A 17,005-nucleotide genomic window follows, 5' to 3' on the forward strand; every position below is an offset into this window, starting at 1 on the left:
AAAGCAAAAGCAACAGGCCAGACCCACGTATATACATAATCATGTACAGTATATGCTCAAATACCTCAATAGGAATCCGCCAAATACCTCAACGAGTCAAGGATTACTCTTTCTGCGCGACAACTTTCCCACAATCTTCCTCAGTTCATGGAATCGGCTCGGTTTGGCGTTTCCATTCCCAGCACCAGCAACAGTACCAGGGCTTGGCTCCTTCGTCTCTTGAACTGGCGCAACAGCTTCTTCGACAGCAGACTGCTTGACAGAATTACTGGAACCACCACCAATAGTAACAGTCAACAATCTCGGGCTACCATCATAAACACTACCAGACTGATCAGCACCACCATTCGGCGCAACATCATCATAAGGGAATGCATATCCTCGAGTATCGGTGCTGACAGCATGACAAATGCGAGAATAGTGATTCGTAACGGAATTCTGGTAATAGTTGTTGACATTTTGCCCGTTCGGCTGGGCACCGTTCAACAGTAGAGTGGAACGATTGAATGCAGCAGCAAGACGAGCGGTAATAGCATCCTTGGTACCATTTCCAGAAACAGCAAAGGCGCCAGAGCTGTTGCTGAAGATATCACCAGATGACGGCTTGGTGTAGGAGATGCCCGAGACCGAAAAGTACATTACACCATTCGACACCTTGGCGGTAACATCACCGGCAGCAGCCTGCGTGTTGACTGTCAGGGTATCATTGGTGTACTTGTTCCAGACCTGGTTCACGTAGTTGTCATAATAGTTGTTGAACAAGGAGTTGTTCAGGGTTCTTCCCGTGTTCGGGGACAAGGCGCGCAGGTTGCGGCCATCTTTCTGGATGACGAGCTGGTTCCAGCCAGCTCCGTCGGTGTTGTTCTGTGCCTTGAGAGCATTACAAACAAGGTCAAGACCGTTGGCTGGCAGACCGTGGACGGTCTGCGTGGCGCCGGATGTATTGGTCAGGCTCATGGCGATAGGCATCGACACGAAGTCGACGTAGCTGAGGTTGGCATACAGCTGGGCGCTGTTCCATGTGAACTCGCAGAACGCCCAGTCAAGGTTGTAATTGGCGTCTGATTGATTTGAGACTGAAGGCTCGACCAATGCAGGGCCGGGGTTCAGGTAAAAGGTCAATTTATTGTCGCGGACAAACCACAATCGCGCGCCAGCGAGGTGTGGGATCGTGATATTGGTCGTGCTGCCCGATACACCCATTGGGATTGCACAATCCCAGCTGAGACTTGTCAAGGTGGCTGATGGCGAGGTTGGATAGTAGGCAGTTCTGCCGTCGGAGCGCAAGAGGAATAGCGCGTTGCCATTATCGATTGCCCGGCCTGTGATATAGGCGTAGACGGTGTTCGAGCTGGTATTGTTCTTCAAAGCGAAGTTCAAGGTGGCCATGTTGGGCGATATCCAGCTTGGTAGTTGAAGAAGGTGGATTGAAAGTGTTTTAATGATTGGCGTCAAAGCCCAATGAGGAGTGCGGGATGAGGTCCACAAGGCTGCAGATGAGGGGTGAAGCCGATGTTGTCTGCAACTGAGCCCATAATATAGCCCGTCAACGCTGTTGTCGAGCTAAACTCGTGGTATCAAGTAGGGCAGGCTGACTGGACCGGGTGATGCAGCGTGGTAACAACTCCAGGTTGGTTCCCCGGGATTATCTTCCCTATTGGATCAACCCCTGTCTTTGGCTTGAATTCACCCATGAAGGTAGACTACGCGTCAATGCCAATGAATAGTTGCAACCCCGATCTACGCGGAACGGCGCGATCATGCCGTGTTTCCAGCTGATCCCATTCTGTCGATCTTGGCCTCTTTTCGCGCGGGCACGAATCAGTATGATGCGAGTCCCCTCATCGGGGGCTCGGAAGAACGACCGAATTTCTTGACTTCAGTAATTAAGAGTAGACGAAGAGATCTTCATGGAAATATCCTAGTCAAGACGACTCGTGAGCGATAAATGTTGAGTCAGCGGCGAGTCTTTTCGTCGCTAGCTCATAACACCTTTGGATATACTTCTGATCTGCCGCCACGAGATGCTTTAGTCTGATCAACAAACTTTTATTGGTTTTCTTCATCCTTGATCACATGGCAACCTTACAGTTGTACTTCTTTTCGCACGCGAGTCCTGAGGCTCAAGGGGATAAACCAGGAATTCCGCAATACACAGCAGACGCCTTTTGACACAGCAGATTCCAAATTGTTGTACGACATATGTTGGATGAATTCCTGAACTAACCATTCGTCACAAGACAAAAGTTGTCGAATCAACATCAGAAGGTGGCTATTTAATCCAAAGCCAGTCGACGGGTTGGTCAAGTGCGCACTAATAACATCTTCATAAATGATGTACGGTCTAGCTGAAGGTTTAGTGAAAGGTACAGACCGATTTCAGCCTTCAGAACAAAGTTTAACTGTGATTCAATCCCCAATTTGTCACTTGTTGATCCGACCTTTACATCAAAGATTCAAGCCCAACAGATTTGGTCTTTGTCGAGTACAGAAAGGATTAGACTATCGATCTTCTACTTTTCTGGGAATTACCACAGTTCTAGATTTTGTCCAACGCCACACCAGGTATGTTCCAGGTTCACCACGCCTCTATCACTGTGTAGCAATGACCCAAAACAGTAAAAGCAAAGACACGTCACTCCTGTATTAAACAAAATTCGCCGAAGTCCCAACGTTAAATATTCGAGACCAAGTGAGGAAAAGTTCCGCTTCGATCTACTATGCCGAGCTCAAAAGCCATGAACTTTGGCAATTCTGATCCTTTCGGGATTGTTCGAAACTAAACAAAAAGGACCAAACACCACCAAGGTCTGTCGTTGGCAAAGCTGCGCCTATAACCTTGGCCAAGACACATACATGGCGGTCTATCAAATAATGCTCTAGTATGACCGAGATCCGGTTGGACTACAGTGATCAAGGTCACGCCCTTCAATGAATAATTACCCCGAGATTCTTTTTGGGATAGTGGCCAATAGTCGGTCCCAACAGCCGTATTAACACCTCGCTATCAACCCTAGGAATGAGCAATTCACATTGTATTGAGTTTAGTAGGCCCACCGTAGACATCTTGATGAACAGTACGGGGACGGCATGATGAAGACGCGGAATTCTTAGCGGAATTCAGACCAGCATGTATTTTTGGAAGAGAAGTAAGACGTATTCTAGGGTAAATCTAGACAGAAACTGCAAAGTACTAGGTTTAATACGACTATTGTGTCCCGCGGAGGGATAGTTATATACATTCACAACCTGTCTTACTTGCACACGCCCCATCGTACCGCTGCCCAGGTAATTTACCCCTTCGTGATTTTATTTGAACACCAGTCGACGTGGACTCGTTGTCAGCACCAATGTGGACCGGACACTGCCATTCATATTCGTCAGTCACGACGTCAATTTTAGATTCAGGGGGAACATGAGACGTAAACATACTTCGGAACTGACGTGCAGGGATTTTCTCTGCCCACATGATCTCCAATTCTTTCAGGGGGCGACCCGCCATGCCTGGCAGACAAATGTATGCCCATGCGAGTCCGAAAAGTCCGAAACCACCGTAGATGAACCAACTTTGGATTGGAGGTTGGTGTATCCGGCTTCAAGGGTAAATGAAACGAGAAAGTCGCAAATGAATTGTACTTAATATACGTTCATCGAATTCTTGTCTCGCAGCTGAAGACGCGGGACCTCCGATGCCGTGGCAGCACCACTTTCGAGACACAGATTAGCTTTCCAGATGAGGTAGATCCACGGCATAAGGGAACTCACATGGCCCTAAAGCACATAATGTAGAAGCATCCGAGTAGGACACAGACTGTCATTATCCCAGTCTTATCGCCAGAAGTGACATTGCCGGTTCCCAACCCACCACATATGAGGAGTACAGCTGTACAGGCAGTTCCTGCAGTCAGGTAGGTTCTTCGTCGACAAATGACATCGACCAAGGAAAAGGTGATAATTGGACCTAAGAGTGTGACGGCGGAGGAAATCACTTTGAAAGTAAAAGGGCTCATCGTATTGAGACTTTTGATGAATATGGCTCCGTATTGGCTCATGAAGCTTGGGCCAGTCAGTTGATTGAACATGCCAGCGGTTATCGCAATTCCGAGTCGTCGCTATATAAGTCGAGATAACTATTAGCTTACAGTCAGATGATCAATCCACCGATGAGAATCATACCTTGTTTGACCCGGAAGTGGGTGGTAGTCAGGCTCAAAGCTAGTGCCCAGGCGGCGACGCTGACACAAGTTTGTATATTTACGACATCGGCCTGGTATTTTCATTCGGCAACGAGTCCTGTATATAACAAGACTCGAGTCTATGTTCACCCTTGGAATCCATCTACATTTTCCCACTTCTTTTCGATAGAGTGATATCGACACATCTCCTACCTTTTCCTTTTGCTACTCCTCGTCGCTAGTGATATTTCCTTCCCCCTCTGCACCCTAGATCTACACTCCAAACTTGGCGAGGGCATATGCACGACCGAGTGCTATGGCAGCAACATTCTCACCAACGACAGAGGGGAGAGGGTTGTCTTCGTATCCACAAGCCACAAGCAGTTGCTGTCAGAGCAACCAAACAGACATGAACAACTGTCAACGACCTCCTTTTGACAACATCGCACATTTAGGGGCGATATATCAATCATAAAAGAGAGTCGTGGCGACCGTCCAATCAAAGTCTTGATCGGTTCTTCTATGGGTATCTCATGGGGAGTGTCTCTATAACCCCACAAGAGCGATTGTCGGGCAGGAACGGTTCGCGTGGGACAGACTCAAGGGCTGTACCTGCCTCCACGGATCTCCAGGACATAGAAACTGTGTGACTTGTTCATCAAGGGGAAGTGCATGATCTGGCAGACCCACTGAGAGCTGGAAATGCCCCTGAGATTTCTCCAGGTCGAAGATTTTCAATGCTTATTCGTTCGTTCAGTCGAATTTTGAAAAAGAAAACATCGAATCAATCTCAAACTTCGGCTGATTTCCGACAGTGGCTGGGGAGGATATTGAAGTTTGTAAAATTCATTTAAACGCGACGAGCAAGTTCGAGCCACGAGAAAAGTCCAGAGACATGATCGACAGTTATTAGCGCTGCGTGCAAGGCGCTGCTCTCACGCAAGGGAGTTCTATTTGTGTCACAGGATTGAGACTTGAGACCGTGTCCTTGCTGCAATAAGGGACTCGTGCAGTTGATCTCGCACGAGAAATGGGTCTCGAGGGCGAAACAGTTCCCACTGCTTTCAATGACGATCTCCCGTGCAGAGGGGGTTGGGGGACATTAATGAAATCAACGATCGACGGACACCGACAGGCCCAATGGCGATGCCTCTGATTGGGAAGAGAGCCGGCGTCACTGCCTCCACCGGGCCACGCCAGCGCAGTTGATGGCTTGGCGCTTATAATAATAGAAGGCCTTGTCTCGGACTCTCTCCACTTTGTCATTTATGCCTGTTATGTTTCCTCTTTCCTTAAGCTGATTCCTATGTGAAGCCATGTACATTCCTGAAAAACGTGCGAATGATTCGCACAAGAACAAGATCTTCATCATTGTATGCTCCGGCCACCTCCGATCTTCCCGGCTTCAGGCTCCAGGCTCCAGGCTCCAGGGTTTCCTATGCTGACTCGACCTTTCTAGTGTGCATCGTCCATTATTTTCGTGATTGCCCTATGCGTGGGCATCTTCTTCCTGTCCAGATATCTCCGCCAGCGTCACTCCGAGCCCAGATATATCCCCGGGAAATACCTCAAACTGAAATGGAGGCAGTGGCGACCAGGGACTGCCTCGTACGGGCAAGTTCCAAACCAATCGAATGCAAATACCCAAGACACCTCATATGGCGGAGCTGGATCAGCACCAGAAATGCAAACTGCTGATGGCGTCCGCCGGGAAACATCCATCCGCTCAATCATGACACTACCGCCCTACTCACCCAATCCAAAGCCGACCGAGCAAATTATCGCACGGGAAGGCGAGCGCGGTGGAATGGACATGGTCGTGGAATATCCCGAAACTGCCGAAGAACAGGAAACCCGACGTGAAGAGCAAATGGACTCACTCTACCAGCTTCGCCTCCAGCGTCGCCAGGAACTGGCCGATCGCGAGGCCCGGCGCCGGGAACGACGGGAAGCCCGGTCGCGCGGCGACTCCACCCGCCTTGAACAACTTGCCGCCGAATCCCGCGCCAGATCGCAGGCTCGCCGCCCAGGGAGCAATGCAAGCAGCGGTGTTAATGTAGCCGCGGCACTGGCCGAGCACCAATCGCGAGAACGGGACCGCCGCATTTCAAGCGTCAGCTATGCTGAAATTGGACATGTCCGCCACGACGGCTCGCGGCTTCGAGCAGACTCCCATGATTCAGACCGCTACCCGCTGCTACAGCAGGATTCTGCATCGATGGAGGATCCTTCCAGCCGGGAATCCCGAGTCCAATCCTTTGCCTCGTCAATTCACAGTCAGTCAACTGGTGCCACTGAGCTGGAACCTCTCACTCTAGCGCAGACCACAACGCGTGGATCGAGTCGGCCGCAATCGCAAACTGATGAGGGGGATCTGGGCACTCTTAACATGCCCCCGCCTCCGGAGTATGACCATTTGGACTGGGGTGATGCCCCTGCATACCAGAGCCCGGTCGCCGACCGACATGAGCAGCCTCAGCGATTACCTAGTATCTCGCGCTTGCCTTCTATCCATGTAAACCTGCCGAGTCCAATGACTGTCTCGCCGGTTACGCCAACGCAGGGCACCTTCCAAACTATCAGTGAATCTTCTTCTACGCCGACTATCAGACAGGTGTCGGCCGAGTCGAGGACATCCGACTCCGCTCAGGCTTCCTGATCTAATTACATTTCCCCTGATATTCTCTGAAACAGAGAATATCGTCTCTGTTTCACTCTTCCGCACAAGCATGATTTATGACCTGTATTAGCATCATTATTCGGACTTTCCTCCCCTGCTTCCTGTCTTTTGCGTTGATATTCTGTTCCATCGAGCGCCCTTTCCATCGTTATACTCTACTCGGCTAGCAAGGCGTTCTGTGTTTTGGCGGCTGGCAAGTTTCCTGTTTTCATCGGAAGCTGTTTGTTTTTGAGGGTAGGAGGGTGGGTATATCTGCCTGTGGGAAATGTAGACAGCACAAGAATCTACTTGACTTCTGTAATTAACGAATGCTTATCGATCTTCATGGTCTATGCTTGTAAAACATTGAACGGGTTTAATAGAGGCTCGAGACAAATATCCAGATCGAGCGCCGAAGATTGTGCTAGTGCTGCAAAGCTCCACTCGTACCCTTCCAAGCTTCACTCTTTCAGTCTAAGCTTCGCACTAAAGTCCTGACAGGGCTCCAGTTCGGTTTTCTACTTCGCTGTCATTGGTTTTCCGCATTGCATGTCAGATGAGAGATGAGGACTGTCTATCCAGCAATAGAATAGCAGCTTCCGGCAATTTCTCTCCTCTTTCTCATCATGGATCTGCTTGCGATAACAATGCATGCAAACGTCCTTCCGGTGATGGTTTGCATCCCCTTTCAAGAAATTGATGCCCTGAAATGAGTTGCTAATATCGCGCAGTATCTCGTCGTGCATCTGCGTCCTCACCAGACATGAGTGGCATACAGCACGATGAGATTGGCCCCCTGGCGGGCCTTTTCCTTCCGTCGGACATGAACGAGGGTTGCAACTTGGACATGCCCCAGCGAGCGATTCATTTGCGAGAAGCTAGCCCTTATTTACCAAATGAGACTGATAGTCTTGGCCACTTCAGCTCCAAGGAAATACCTTCTGCCAAGAATGCCGTTCTGATACCGGGGGAAGGATGCCCTTGCACAACAGAGAGGAACCCCTCGGAAGTCAAAAATATTCAGCTATCACCCAGAGTTTTGGCGAAGAGCAGCCGATGGTACGGGATTCACTTCAGCATTCAATATCTTCTTCCGAGTCTCCGCCATCACTAGCTGGAACGGATCTTCATGAGGTTCCTCTGGCTGAGGGTTTTCATGAAAGCACCGGCACAAACGCTGTCAAGAAAGGTACTCTGCAGAGCATCTACCACAGCAAACTGAAGAATTCCAGAAATCGAGGTACTCCAGTCCATGGGAGATTGAAGCGCTGTCCGCCAGTCTGCAATAGCCCTGGTAGCAGCGGGATCGGTTCATCGCAAAGCGCTCGCAACTTTTCTGCATCTGGGGCACAATTGGTGCCGATGAGCCACCCGCGGTACTCTTTTCGGGCCCGACGTGATCTGCGATCTTAGTAGTATCTATATATTGCCAATCGATAGCTACAACCATCAACTTGGGCAATTCGCGAAGCATATATTCGTCACAAGATAACTTGGTGTACACGCAGACGCTGCTCTGTTCGCTCCTGCATTGCTCTGACCAGCTTAAGTGATCCCGGAGCAGCTCTGGCTCTGTTCCAGCGGCGACGTCCCTCCCTGCTCCTACAGTTTACCTTCCCGCTATTGATACGAGTACACGTAACAATACTGCCCATTGGAGGTCCATGGAGAATATTGGTGGGATATGATAGTTTTATTGAACTTTCAAATAGTTCTTGCGTGAGTCAGGAGGTGGGATTATCCTGGTCTCTGAACAGAATAGTGACAGCTCAATACCAATCACTCAGAGTGGGACGGTATCTGCACCTCGCTAGACCCATTCAAGATAATGTTTTGGCAGGGTTTCTGTCATGCGGATCAAGATCGAGGGACATTGAAATACCACTATATATTCGATTCACTCATTTATGAGAATGCTGCGCAGGGATTGGTGGTTGTTGGATTGTGGCTGTCACTGCGGCCGTTGGCTTTGTTGTGCTGTTGTGATTCTTAACTCGTATTCCTGCCCGTTAGGGTCCTACTGACATAGAGCCGGAGCCTAGCATCAGCACTCGTCCTTGGGATCCCGCAAAGATCCGGGGTCCCAAGAAGAGCATCAACCCGTTCCCAGTCTTCAAGTACTCAGGTCAAATCCATGATAGCTCACATCGTAACCCATCGATAATCAATATCTGGAAGGGCAAAACTTGGAAGTAGCCAGACATGCTGGGTATAGGCACGCAAGAAGATACATGTCACTTGAACAAGATAGGCAACGAACGGCGGTGCAAGACCCCATGGGAGGCTACCTGGCTGGGCACTTTTGTAGATTGCCTAACAAATCACCTAACAAGATTCATTTCTTCTCCTCAAAACCAAGTAGAGTAACCTGGCCCGTTTCATGTCGTGTGACAAGAGTATTTCCTGTAGCAGTGGCACGCGTTGCTCGATAGTCATGAGGAAGCAAGATGGCTTCATTTTCTCCATACCAAATCCAGTTCTCAGATAGAAACAAATCCTCGTGGCAGATTGGCTCTGGGTAGAAGGCTCTAACATCCATTCGGCCAAAGTTGGAATGGATTGTCTTGCCATCGTCGGAGAACCGAAGGAGACCGTAAATTTCACCAGAATTCCTCCGAGTTCCTATCAGCCTCTGAGAGTTGATTTCCCATAAACTGATTGTCTTTGTCGACGCGACGAAACCACCTTTCTCGTCATCGGTTGATACCAGAAGCTTCCCGTCTGGAGAGAATGCAAAGGCAAGAAGATCTCTCTCCCTGCAGTCGTCAAGTGACCACAGGAATCTCCCTGAGTTTGCACAGAAAAATAGAATATTCTCAGCATGAGAGCCACAAGAAACCATCTTCCCATCGGGAGACCATACTATTGGGCCCTTCAGATCTGCGAGAGTACTGTGCGCTGTGCATCGCAGTCCGTCTGTTACATCCCGTATCTCCAGAACCTTCATTTCTGTCCAAATACATGCAAGTCTTTTGTTATTTGGGGAGAAAGCCAGCCCCTCGATCTTTTGGTTAGGTCTTTCCAAAGTGCGCAGTGGCGTGCGGGCCTGGACGTCCCAAATGATGATGGAGGGGTGTTTGCTTGAAGAACTTGAATCAGGACCAGGCCCAACCTCCTCAAATCCGTATGCCAGAAGGCTGCCATCTGGGCTGAACGCCCATATCCCCTCACCGATATCGTGGTTGCTCCAAACGCGCTTTCTAGTCGCAGTGTCCCACAGCTCGCCCCCTCTAAAGTGGGTTGTAAGGAGCAAATTGCTGTCTGGGGAAAACAACATTGAGCGACGACCTTCCGCCCAGCTTCGGTAGCCCGGCACAATCTTCACAGACAGATCACTTCCGTCTGGCACTTCCGAATCACCCTGCACTCTGAAGCAGTGCTTGGCCACGTCATGAATCACACCGGTTTTGAAATCCCAGAGACTAATCATACCCCCTCTGATACAGGTGGCTGTGGTCTGGCTGGGCGATAGCTTGAATCCTCCAAGGGAAAGGGTATTGTCTCCGGCCTTCCTGGACTCTGGCATTGATTGCGTATTAAGATCCCACAGCCGGATCGCATCTTCCGACGCAATCGCCAAGATGCTATTATCTGTTGAGAACAATGCTTGATACCTACTGTCTTGTTTGCCAATCTCTTTGGGCAATGCGCCCGTTGCAGTGTCCCAAACACGAATAGGCCCATTAGGGATTGTACCACAGGAACTCATCATTGCCGCCATACTTGTGAAGAGCTTGCCATCCGGAGATACTCTCAATCCGGTGCAATCCGCATCAATTGTTCTCAAGAGCTTCCCGGATCGAAAGTCCCAGGCATGGACATTCTTTGCGCCGCTCGATAATAGGGTCTCATTATCTGGCAAGAACACAATATCCGAAGAGAGGGCAACCTCCAGCTTGTGTATTAAGGTTCCTTTGGCCACATCCCAGATTCTTATTGTACTTGAGCCAGACAAAGCGGCAATCGCCCTGATGTCGTTGGAGAATGCAACGCGATGGTAATTAGCTCTACCATAAGCTTCATTGTCACGTAGCTCCTTTTGCGAATGCGTTCGTGTGTCCCAGATCCGGACTATATCAACAGATGCTGAAGCTAGTACTTGGCCATCCCAGGAGAACGTCAAGTTGTTTATCTTGGAATGATTGTTAAGTGGCTCGGTAGCCTTACCGTTTACCACATCAATCAATTGTATCTCTGTATCGGATGCACAGGCAGCCATTGACCTGTTATGGGAGAAGACGTGGGTATGGGAAGCGATCCTATCCTCAGATAAAGATTTCACCTCCTGTCGGAGTTCGTCTGTGGCCAGGTCCCAGACTCGTAAATTTCCCTGCGAAGATAAAGATAGTAGGAATTCTCCATCGGGGGAAAATGCGACAACTGCTCCACGACCCAAAGGTTCAAAAGTCTTCAGCAGTGTACCAGTGGTGACGTCCCAAATTCGGACAGATGGAGACGCAACCAGCTTTCCATCTGGAGATAAGGCTACATCCTCCCCCCGGTCTTCAAATGTCTGTAACAAAAGACTCCATTCGCTTTCGACAGTGGGGAGGCTGCTATACGACTTGGGGATCTTTTCCTGAAAGTGTTTTCGAATGATACTCATTTCCGGGCAATAGACGAGAGCTGAACGGTAGATTTGCAAGGGTGCAATTTCGATTACAGTGCGAAACATGAGCATAAACCGCCTAGCATCCTGAAGGAAGTCGCGGAGCTCTGTTCTCCCTGTATCCTATATTGTGATGTTAATTCGAGAAAGGCGCAAATGAGATAGACCTAATGCTTACAGGCAATCTGGAAATATATTCCGTCAGTGACATTAGGGCAGAAACAGCTTCATGCAACTTATGACTGGCACTCATGAACTCAATCCAGTGGAGAAAGTGAGTTTTTAGGAAGTTGTGAACTTCCCCATTATCACCAGGATCAAAGGCAGAGTGCTGAAGATGGTCGACCCAGTATAAACCTGCGTACTGGAGATGGAAAGGGGCCGGGAAGCGATCAATGTCCGCAGGACCTGCAGACGGGTGTGGGAGGCCATAGAAGTTCTCTTGCAGCTTAACCGATAGGGTATAAAGGCAAGCTTTCATTGCATTGTAGTGTGTGGTGTTTTCGCAGATCCAGAATCTCTTGTCCGAACATCTTTGTTGGGAGAGGAGGAAATCACGGAAAGACAGGTGTAGGAGCTTGACCGTGCCCTTTTGGCCTTCGCTGATCGATAAAACGGAATAGAGCCCCTTGAATGTGTCGTCTAATTCGGACTCGTCCAAAGACAACAAGTGACTGAGCGCAGTTTTCGATAACAGTTCAAACAGAACAACAATGGTTCCGATGATCTTCTTGAAAGATCCACAGATCAGTTTTATCTCTGGCTTGGTGGCACTACCAATGACAGAAAACTTCAATATACGACGGTACATGGCGTCCAAATTGTGCTGCGGTGTCCCATCTGTAACCTCTTCGTCGAGGATCAGGTCCAAGCGGACTTTTGCTCGACTCAGAGTCAAGCCAGGCTCTTGGAAAAAGCGACATGTAGTCGCTGCGAAGATCCATAATCCATCAGCCTTCAAAGAAATCTTGTCCCTTGTTGCTTTCCCGGGCCAGTCTTCTGGGAACTCATTTGCTTTGCAAGCCTCGGCCATTCCGAGCCTTAGAAATCTTGTTATATCGTCTTCCTTTTTGGCGTGAGACATGAAAGGGACTTTCTGCAGGTCATACTCGTGGACTTCACAGCGACCTTGTATTCCGCGAAAAGCAGAGAAAATGTGCGCCTCTGGGCGACTGGTAATGAAGATTCGTAATCTGATAGTGCTCAGACCCTGAGAGTGTGACCGCACAAAACGCGCCAGTACTCTTTGAATATCAGTCTTCTCACACTCATCGAGCGCGTCTATCACTATGACCAAGGTTAAGGGCAAGAAAGCTGCTTGTCTTTGTAGTGACAGAAGAGGCTGCAGAATTAAATAATTCCACTGGTCGCTCATGCTCTTCCAGATATCTGGGTAGTCTGACAGAGCCTTGCAAATCGCATTCTTCGTGTCGGGCAACGCAGTCGCAAGCTGTTTACAAATGGTCGTAAAGAGTTTATTGGCATTATTGCAATTCTTTTCCCCTGGTCAAAGAAAAAGTTTGCACCAATGCAAAGAGACTCAGGAGATGGCGTGCCCTTCACCAAGGGCTGACGGTTGTGACAAGCAGCAGCAACTGTCCGGGAGATGGTAGACTTCCCTGTGCCTGCCATTCCCTTCAACCAGTATATCTGAATGCTCTCGCCCATCGGGGATTGGTACCATTCCTGGATACGACTAAGCGTGCTAACCTGGGTATCTTCCAGGCACCGGGACTCTTTCTCATCCTCGCGGGGACTAAAGACAGCCCCGTTTGAGGCTGGAAGTCTGTCCAGGAGGTGTATTTTCTTGATTTCCTTTGGACTATCAGTAAAGAAACTATCAGAATGTCGAACGGAAAAGCACCATACCCTTGTCTCGTCCCTGACCTCAGCCATCAGATCCAACGACTCACCCAACCGACGCCGCGTTTCATCCACTTCGCGGTGGATATCCTTCAAGGTGTGGCGACCCAAGGCATCCAGATCCAGGGTGATCTGATTGTCAATGCGAGTGATGGTGTCTAGCAAATCGTTCCAATCGTCGGAGACACCCAAATCGTCCACGAACCGGTAAAATCCGGATTTGCAAAAGTGCTGAGCGAGTCTTATCTGGAACCCAAGAATTTTTGCGTACAGCTTCACAGTTTGCGCTCTAACTGACATCCCAAGCTCTTCCGGAGGTTTTTGAGACACACCCGACGAGCTTTTGGAGTATATCTCTATATTAGTACGCTCAACCAGTCTATATCGAACCAGAATGTTGGAGATATTCTCGAATGCTGACATGGCATGCTCGTCCTGCACGACAGATTTCGCAACCGGGTGTAAAAGCAGCAAGGCCCCAGCCCATGCCAAGGCTGCATGCGGTTCAGCGCTGACTGCCGTCGAGATGAATTCTTTCACCGAGCGTATGGCGTGCACAGCGCGACGGGCCTGCTCTCTGACCACAAATTCCTTTCCTGCCACCGTGATCTTGAACCGAGAGTTCTCTATCTCTTGTAGTCGGTCCTCCACCAGGGATTGCAGAAGCGGAAGTGGATCCGATTCAGCCCGCACAGTATCCTCAGTCCTGCTCTGCTGCAGGAGGAATGTCTCAAATGTATGGACCTTGTCTCCATTTTCTTCCTGGAGTTGCTCATAAGCTTCTCGCCAGCAGCCCTGAAACTCCAAGCGCTGTGGGGGAGGTACGGCGTCTTTAGGCTCTGCCTGGACGGCTGATGACTGGTTGGGTGGTTCTGGTGGCGGCTGCGCATCGGGCACTAGCAGCTTCACGGTCGCAGGTCTGCCTGGAGGTTTGGGAGATGATCCTCGCAAGGCGTGCGTAAAATCATGTAGTTTCTCTCGGAGGCGCATGGTCAAGTTACCAGGTCTCAACCGCCCTAGACTCCCAAAAAGGCCAGAATCCAAGGAATGTAACGGCTATCTGATGACTGAGGTAAATAGAAAAGGGGGCGAGAGATAAAATTATATATAAAAAAAAAATCTATAACTGTTGAGCGGCTGCTTTGGATGGTCGTTCAATTTGGGTGATGACGGCCAGGTTGGTGGAAGAAAGAAAAATCGATCGAGCTGTGTGTCTGCTCGCATTAGGCCTAATGATAGCGGGGTAGATTTATTCGGGTCTGAATAATATTGGCCTATATATTAACTATATGATGGCCACGAAAGAAAGCAAAGACCCACCCTCAGCTCAGCATCTGTCGATCCGCGGGCGATGTTGATCGAAATGTCGGTCTGGTAGTTGACAGTAGATAACATTCTAGAAGACGGCAATGTCCATGTTCTGTATTCTGCTGAGTTTGCAAGCTGGCTTCGTACTGACTAATGTATTATCTATCTTGTCTTTCTCTTTAATAGTTGCAGGCCAGGGGTGTTCTGTATTCTGCTGAGTTTGCAAGCTGGCTTCGTACTGACTAATATATTATCTATCTTGTCTTTCTCCTTATAGTTGCAGGCCCCCTGGAATGGAATATATTGACATGGTCCTTATTTGATATATCAACCGTGTTACCTCCTCTCTATCAGAAGGTGTGCATCCCGCAGCATGCACCATACAATTACGGCGCCGCACAGCGCGCCCCAAACGCAATTCCCCGCCACGCCCCGGCGTCTCCAATCTAACCCCCCTTGGTAAACAGTAATGAATCTAAAACTAACTTCTTCAGAATTCTGGTTCAATCTACTCCATTTGCCCTTGTTTTCATCATCATCCCATGTCATCGTGCAGGATTAATCCGTGAATGAATTCCTCCGGGTCGGATTCCAGTGAGTTTGGTGTTTATTAATTACCTGTAATTTAGTAACCTGCACTGTTAGTCCCTCTGCACACCCGGCTGCCGAGTCGGAGACGTCGCAGGCCACGGCTGGTAGGGGAAGAAGCAGGCTACAGTTTAGTAAGGAAGCTATGATTTATAGGAAAAGAGATCCAAGCTCAAGGTTAATCAGCATCATGACACTGTGGTTATCTATCAAGTGGCAGGCCATGCACTGGTTAGATAATAAGATCAGATTCCCTGGCCCATGTAGTGGTGAGAAATATATATGTAATTTTGGCTGCCATGTAGTAGATCTAGTCTAAATCAGAAATATACATGCGTACCAAATAGAACAACCTCAAGCCAGAGGAGAGATATATCTACATCCAAACTACTAAAACAACTCACTCCCGAACCAAAACAACAATGGCAGTATAAGTCGAAGCAGCATAAGAATGAACACCCTCAACACGCAGCCCTGCACACTTCGCAAGCTTCTCATACTGACGCTGAGTCCGCTCCCTCCCAGCCAAAATCATCATGGAAAGGTCCGCCATAGTAGCCTGCCAGTTAGCGCCAGTTTCAGGCATAACGACATCATCAATCAGAATGCGCGAGTCAGCTCCCATAGCTGTAGCTGTGTTTCGTAGGATCTGTGCTGCCTTCTCATCCGGCCAGTCGTGCATGATTCGGCGGAAATAGTAACATTTGGCGCCTGGTTTGGGATAGTTTAGATTTAGTCTACGTAGCAGGCGTAGAGATTGTGGAAGTGGTACGAACCTTCGATGGGCTGTTTTTGGAAGAAGTCGTAAGCTTCGACTTTGACACCTTCTATCGGAGCGAGCTTGTCGACTGTCATGGGGAGGTCTTGCATGATGAGACGACCGAAGAGATTGGGGTATTTCCTTGCTAGTTCAATGCATTGGTGGCCGTGGCTGCCGCCGACGTCGACGAGGAAAGGCTTTTCTTCGGGGGTTGGTGGCGTCGAGGGGATCTTTTGGGCTTCAGTGTTTAGAAGGGTGAAACCTTCTGTCCACTCGGTTCCTTGTAATGCGCTCATGGTTTTGTGCAATGCTTCTATGTACTTTGGATGTTGGAAGAGCCAGTCGAACGACGTCAGCTTGGTGTCGAAGGCTTTTTGGAATGGCGTGTGAAGGTTGTCGGTTACATCTCTGTAGTTATTTTCTGCGAAGAAGTCGGGCATTGCTTGGATTAGAGGCAGGTAGAGGTTGAATCTTTGTCATGTTAGAGGAGTCCGCTATATAAATGAGATGAGAACAGAAGAGCTGCACTTACGCCTGATGGACGAGAGCTTCACCGGAAGGACTCCCCAGCATTTTGGTCACTTCACTTGCGGTATACTCATTTGGTCCTGTTTCTTTGATGATGTTGGTTGCAGCTAGGTGGCGTAGAACCCTCTCTGAGAAATCGAATTCATGTTAGCTTCATGTATATATACATGCGCTCTGAACCAACATATATCTTACCCAACAGCTCAGGAGTTGCGCTTGTCCTTTCCGCGACTTGTGCCACGGACATAGGAGCTTCAATTTTGGATAGAAGACTGAAGATTCCCAGATCTTGGCCAACGCGCAGCATCGCATTGGTTATACCACCCTATGACTGTTAGTACCGAAATATATAATAGCGAGACATAACATACTAGACCAGCAAGCTCCATCAAGGCATCCTTGGGAGTTTGAAGGTCAACTTTCATCTGCCGGAGAGTCTCGATGATCTCCAGACGACCAGCCTCATCGGCGGTATCGGCCAAGGCTTTGATTTGAGCGACAATTGAGTCCATGTT

The 17,005-nt window shown here is 49.1% G+C and overlaps 4 protein-coding genes across 4 annotated transcripts; 1 reads left to right on the plus strand and 3 right to left on the minus strand.

Annotated features, from left to right (window-relative positions):
* Window positions 1-96: 96 nt before the first annotated feature.
* N7446_002123 (glycoside hydrolase family 64 protein) lies at window positions 97-1,389 on the minus strand (the record flags this gene model as incomplete). The annotated part of the gene is made up of 1 exon (XM_058510872.1): window positions 97-1,389. The coding sequence occupies one exon, from the start codon at window positions 1,387-1,389 to the stop codon at window positions 97-99; it is 1,293 nt and encodes a 430-aa protein (XP_058376408.1).
* Window positions 1,390-5,491: 4,102 nt separating this feature from the next.
* N7446_002124 (uncharacterized protein) lies at window positions 5,492-6,834 on the plus strand (the record flags this gene model as incomplete). Its single annotated transcript, XM_058510873.1, has 2 exons — window positions 5,492-5,548; window positions 5,635-6,834. The coding sequence occupies 2 exons, from the start codon at window positions 5,492-5,494 to the stop codon at window positions 6,832-6,834; spliced, it is 1,257 nt and encodes a 418-aa protein (XP_058376409.1).
* Window positions 6,835-9,169: 2,335 nt separating this feature from the next.
* On the minus strand, window positions 9,170-14,296 carry N7446_002125 (uncharacterized protein; the record flags this gene model as incomplete). Its single annotated transcript, XM_058510874.1, has 4 exons — window positions 9,170-11,566; window positions 11,622-12,893; window positions 13,007-13,258; window positions 13,313-14,296. The coding sequence occupies 4 exons, from the start codon at window positions 14,294-14,296 to the stop codon at window positions 9,170-9,172; spliced, it is 4,905 nt and encodes a 1,634-aa protein (XP_058376410.1).
* Window positions 14,297-15,602: 1,306 nt separating this feature from the next.
* Window positions 15,603-17,002, minus strand: N7446_002126 (uncharacterized protein; the record flags this gene model as incomplete). Its single annotated transcript, XM_058510875.1, has 5 exons — window positions 15,603-15,913; window positions 15,979-16,433; window positions 16,495-16,618; window positions 16,686-16,815; window positions 16,862-17,002. 5 exons carry the CDS (start codon window positions 17,000-17,002, stop codon window positions 15,603-15,605), a joined length of 1,161 nt encoding a protein of 386 aa, XP_058376411.1.
* Between the last annotated feature and the right edge of the window lie 3 nt (window positions 17,003-17,005).

Source organism: Penicillium canescens (assembly GCF_028828765.1).
Source record: "Penicillium canescens strain IBT 15451 chromosome Unknown utg000002l_segment0_segment0, whole genome shotgun sequence".
Taxonomy (NCBI): Eukaryota; Fungi; Ascomycota; class Eurotiomycetes; order Eurotiales; family Aspergillaceae; genus Penicillium; species Penicillium canescens.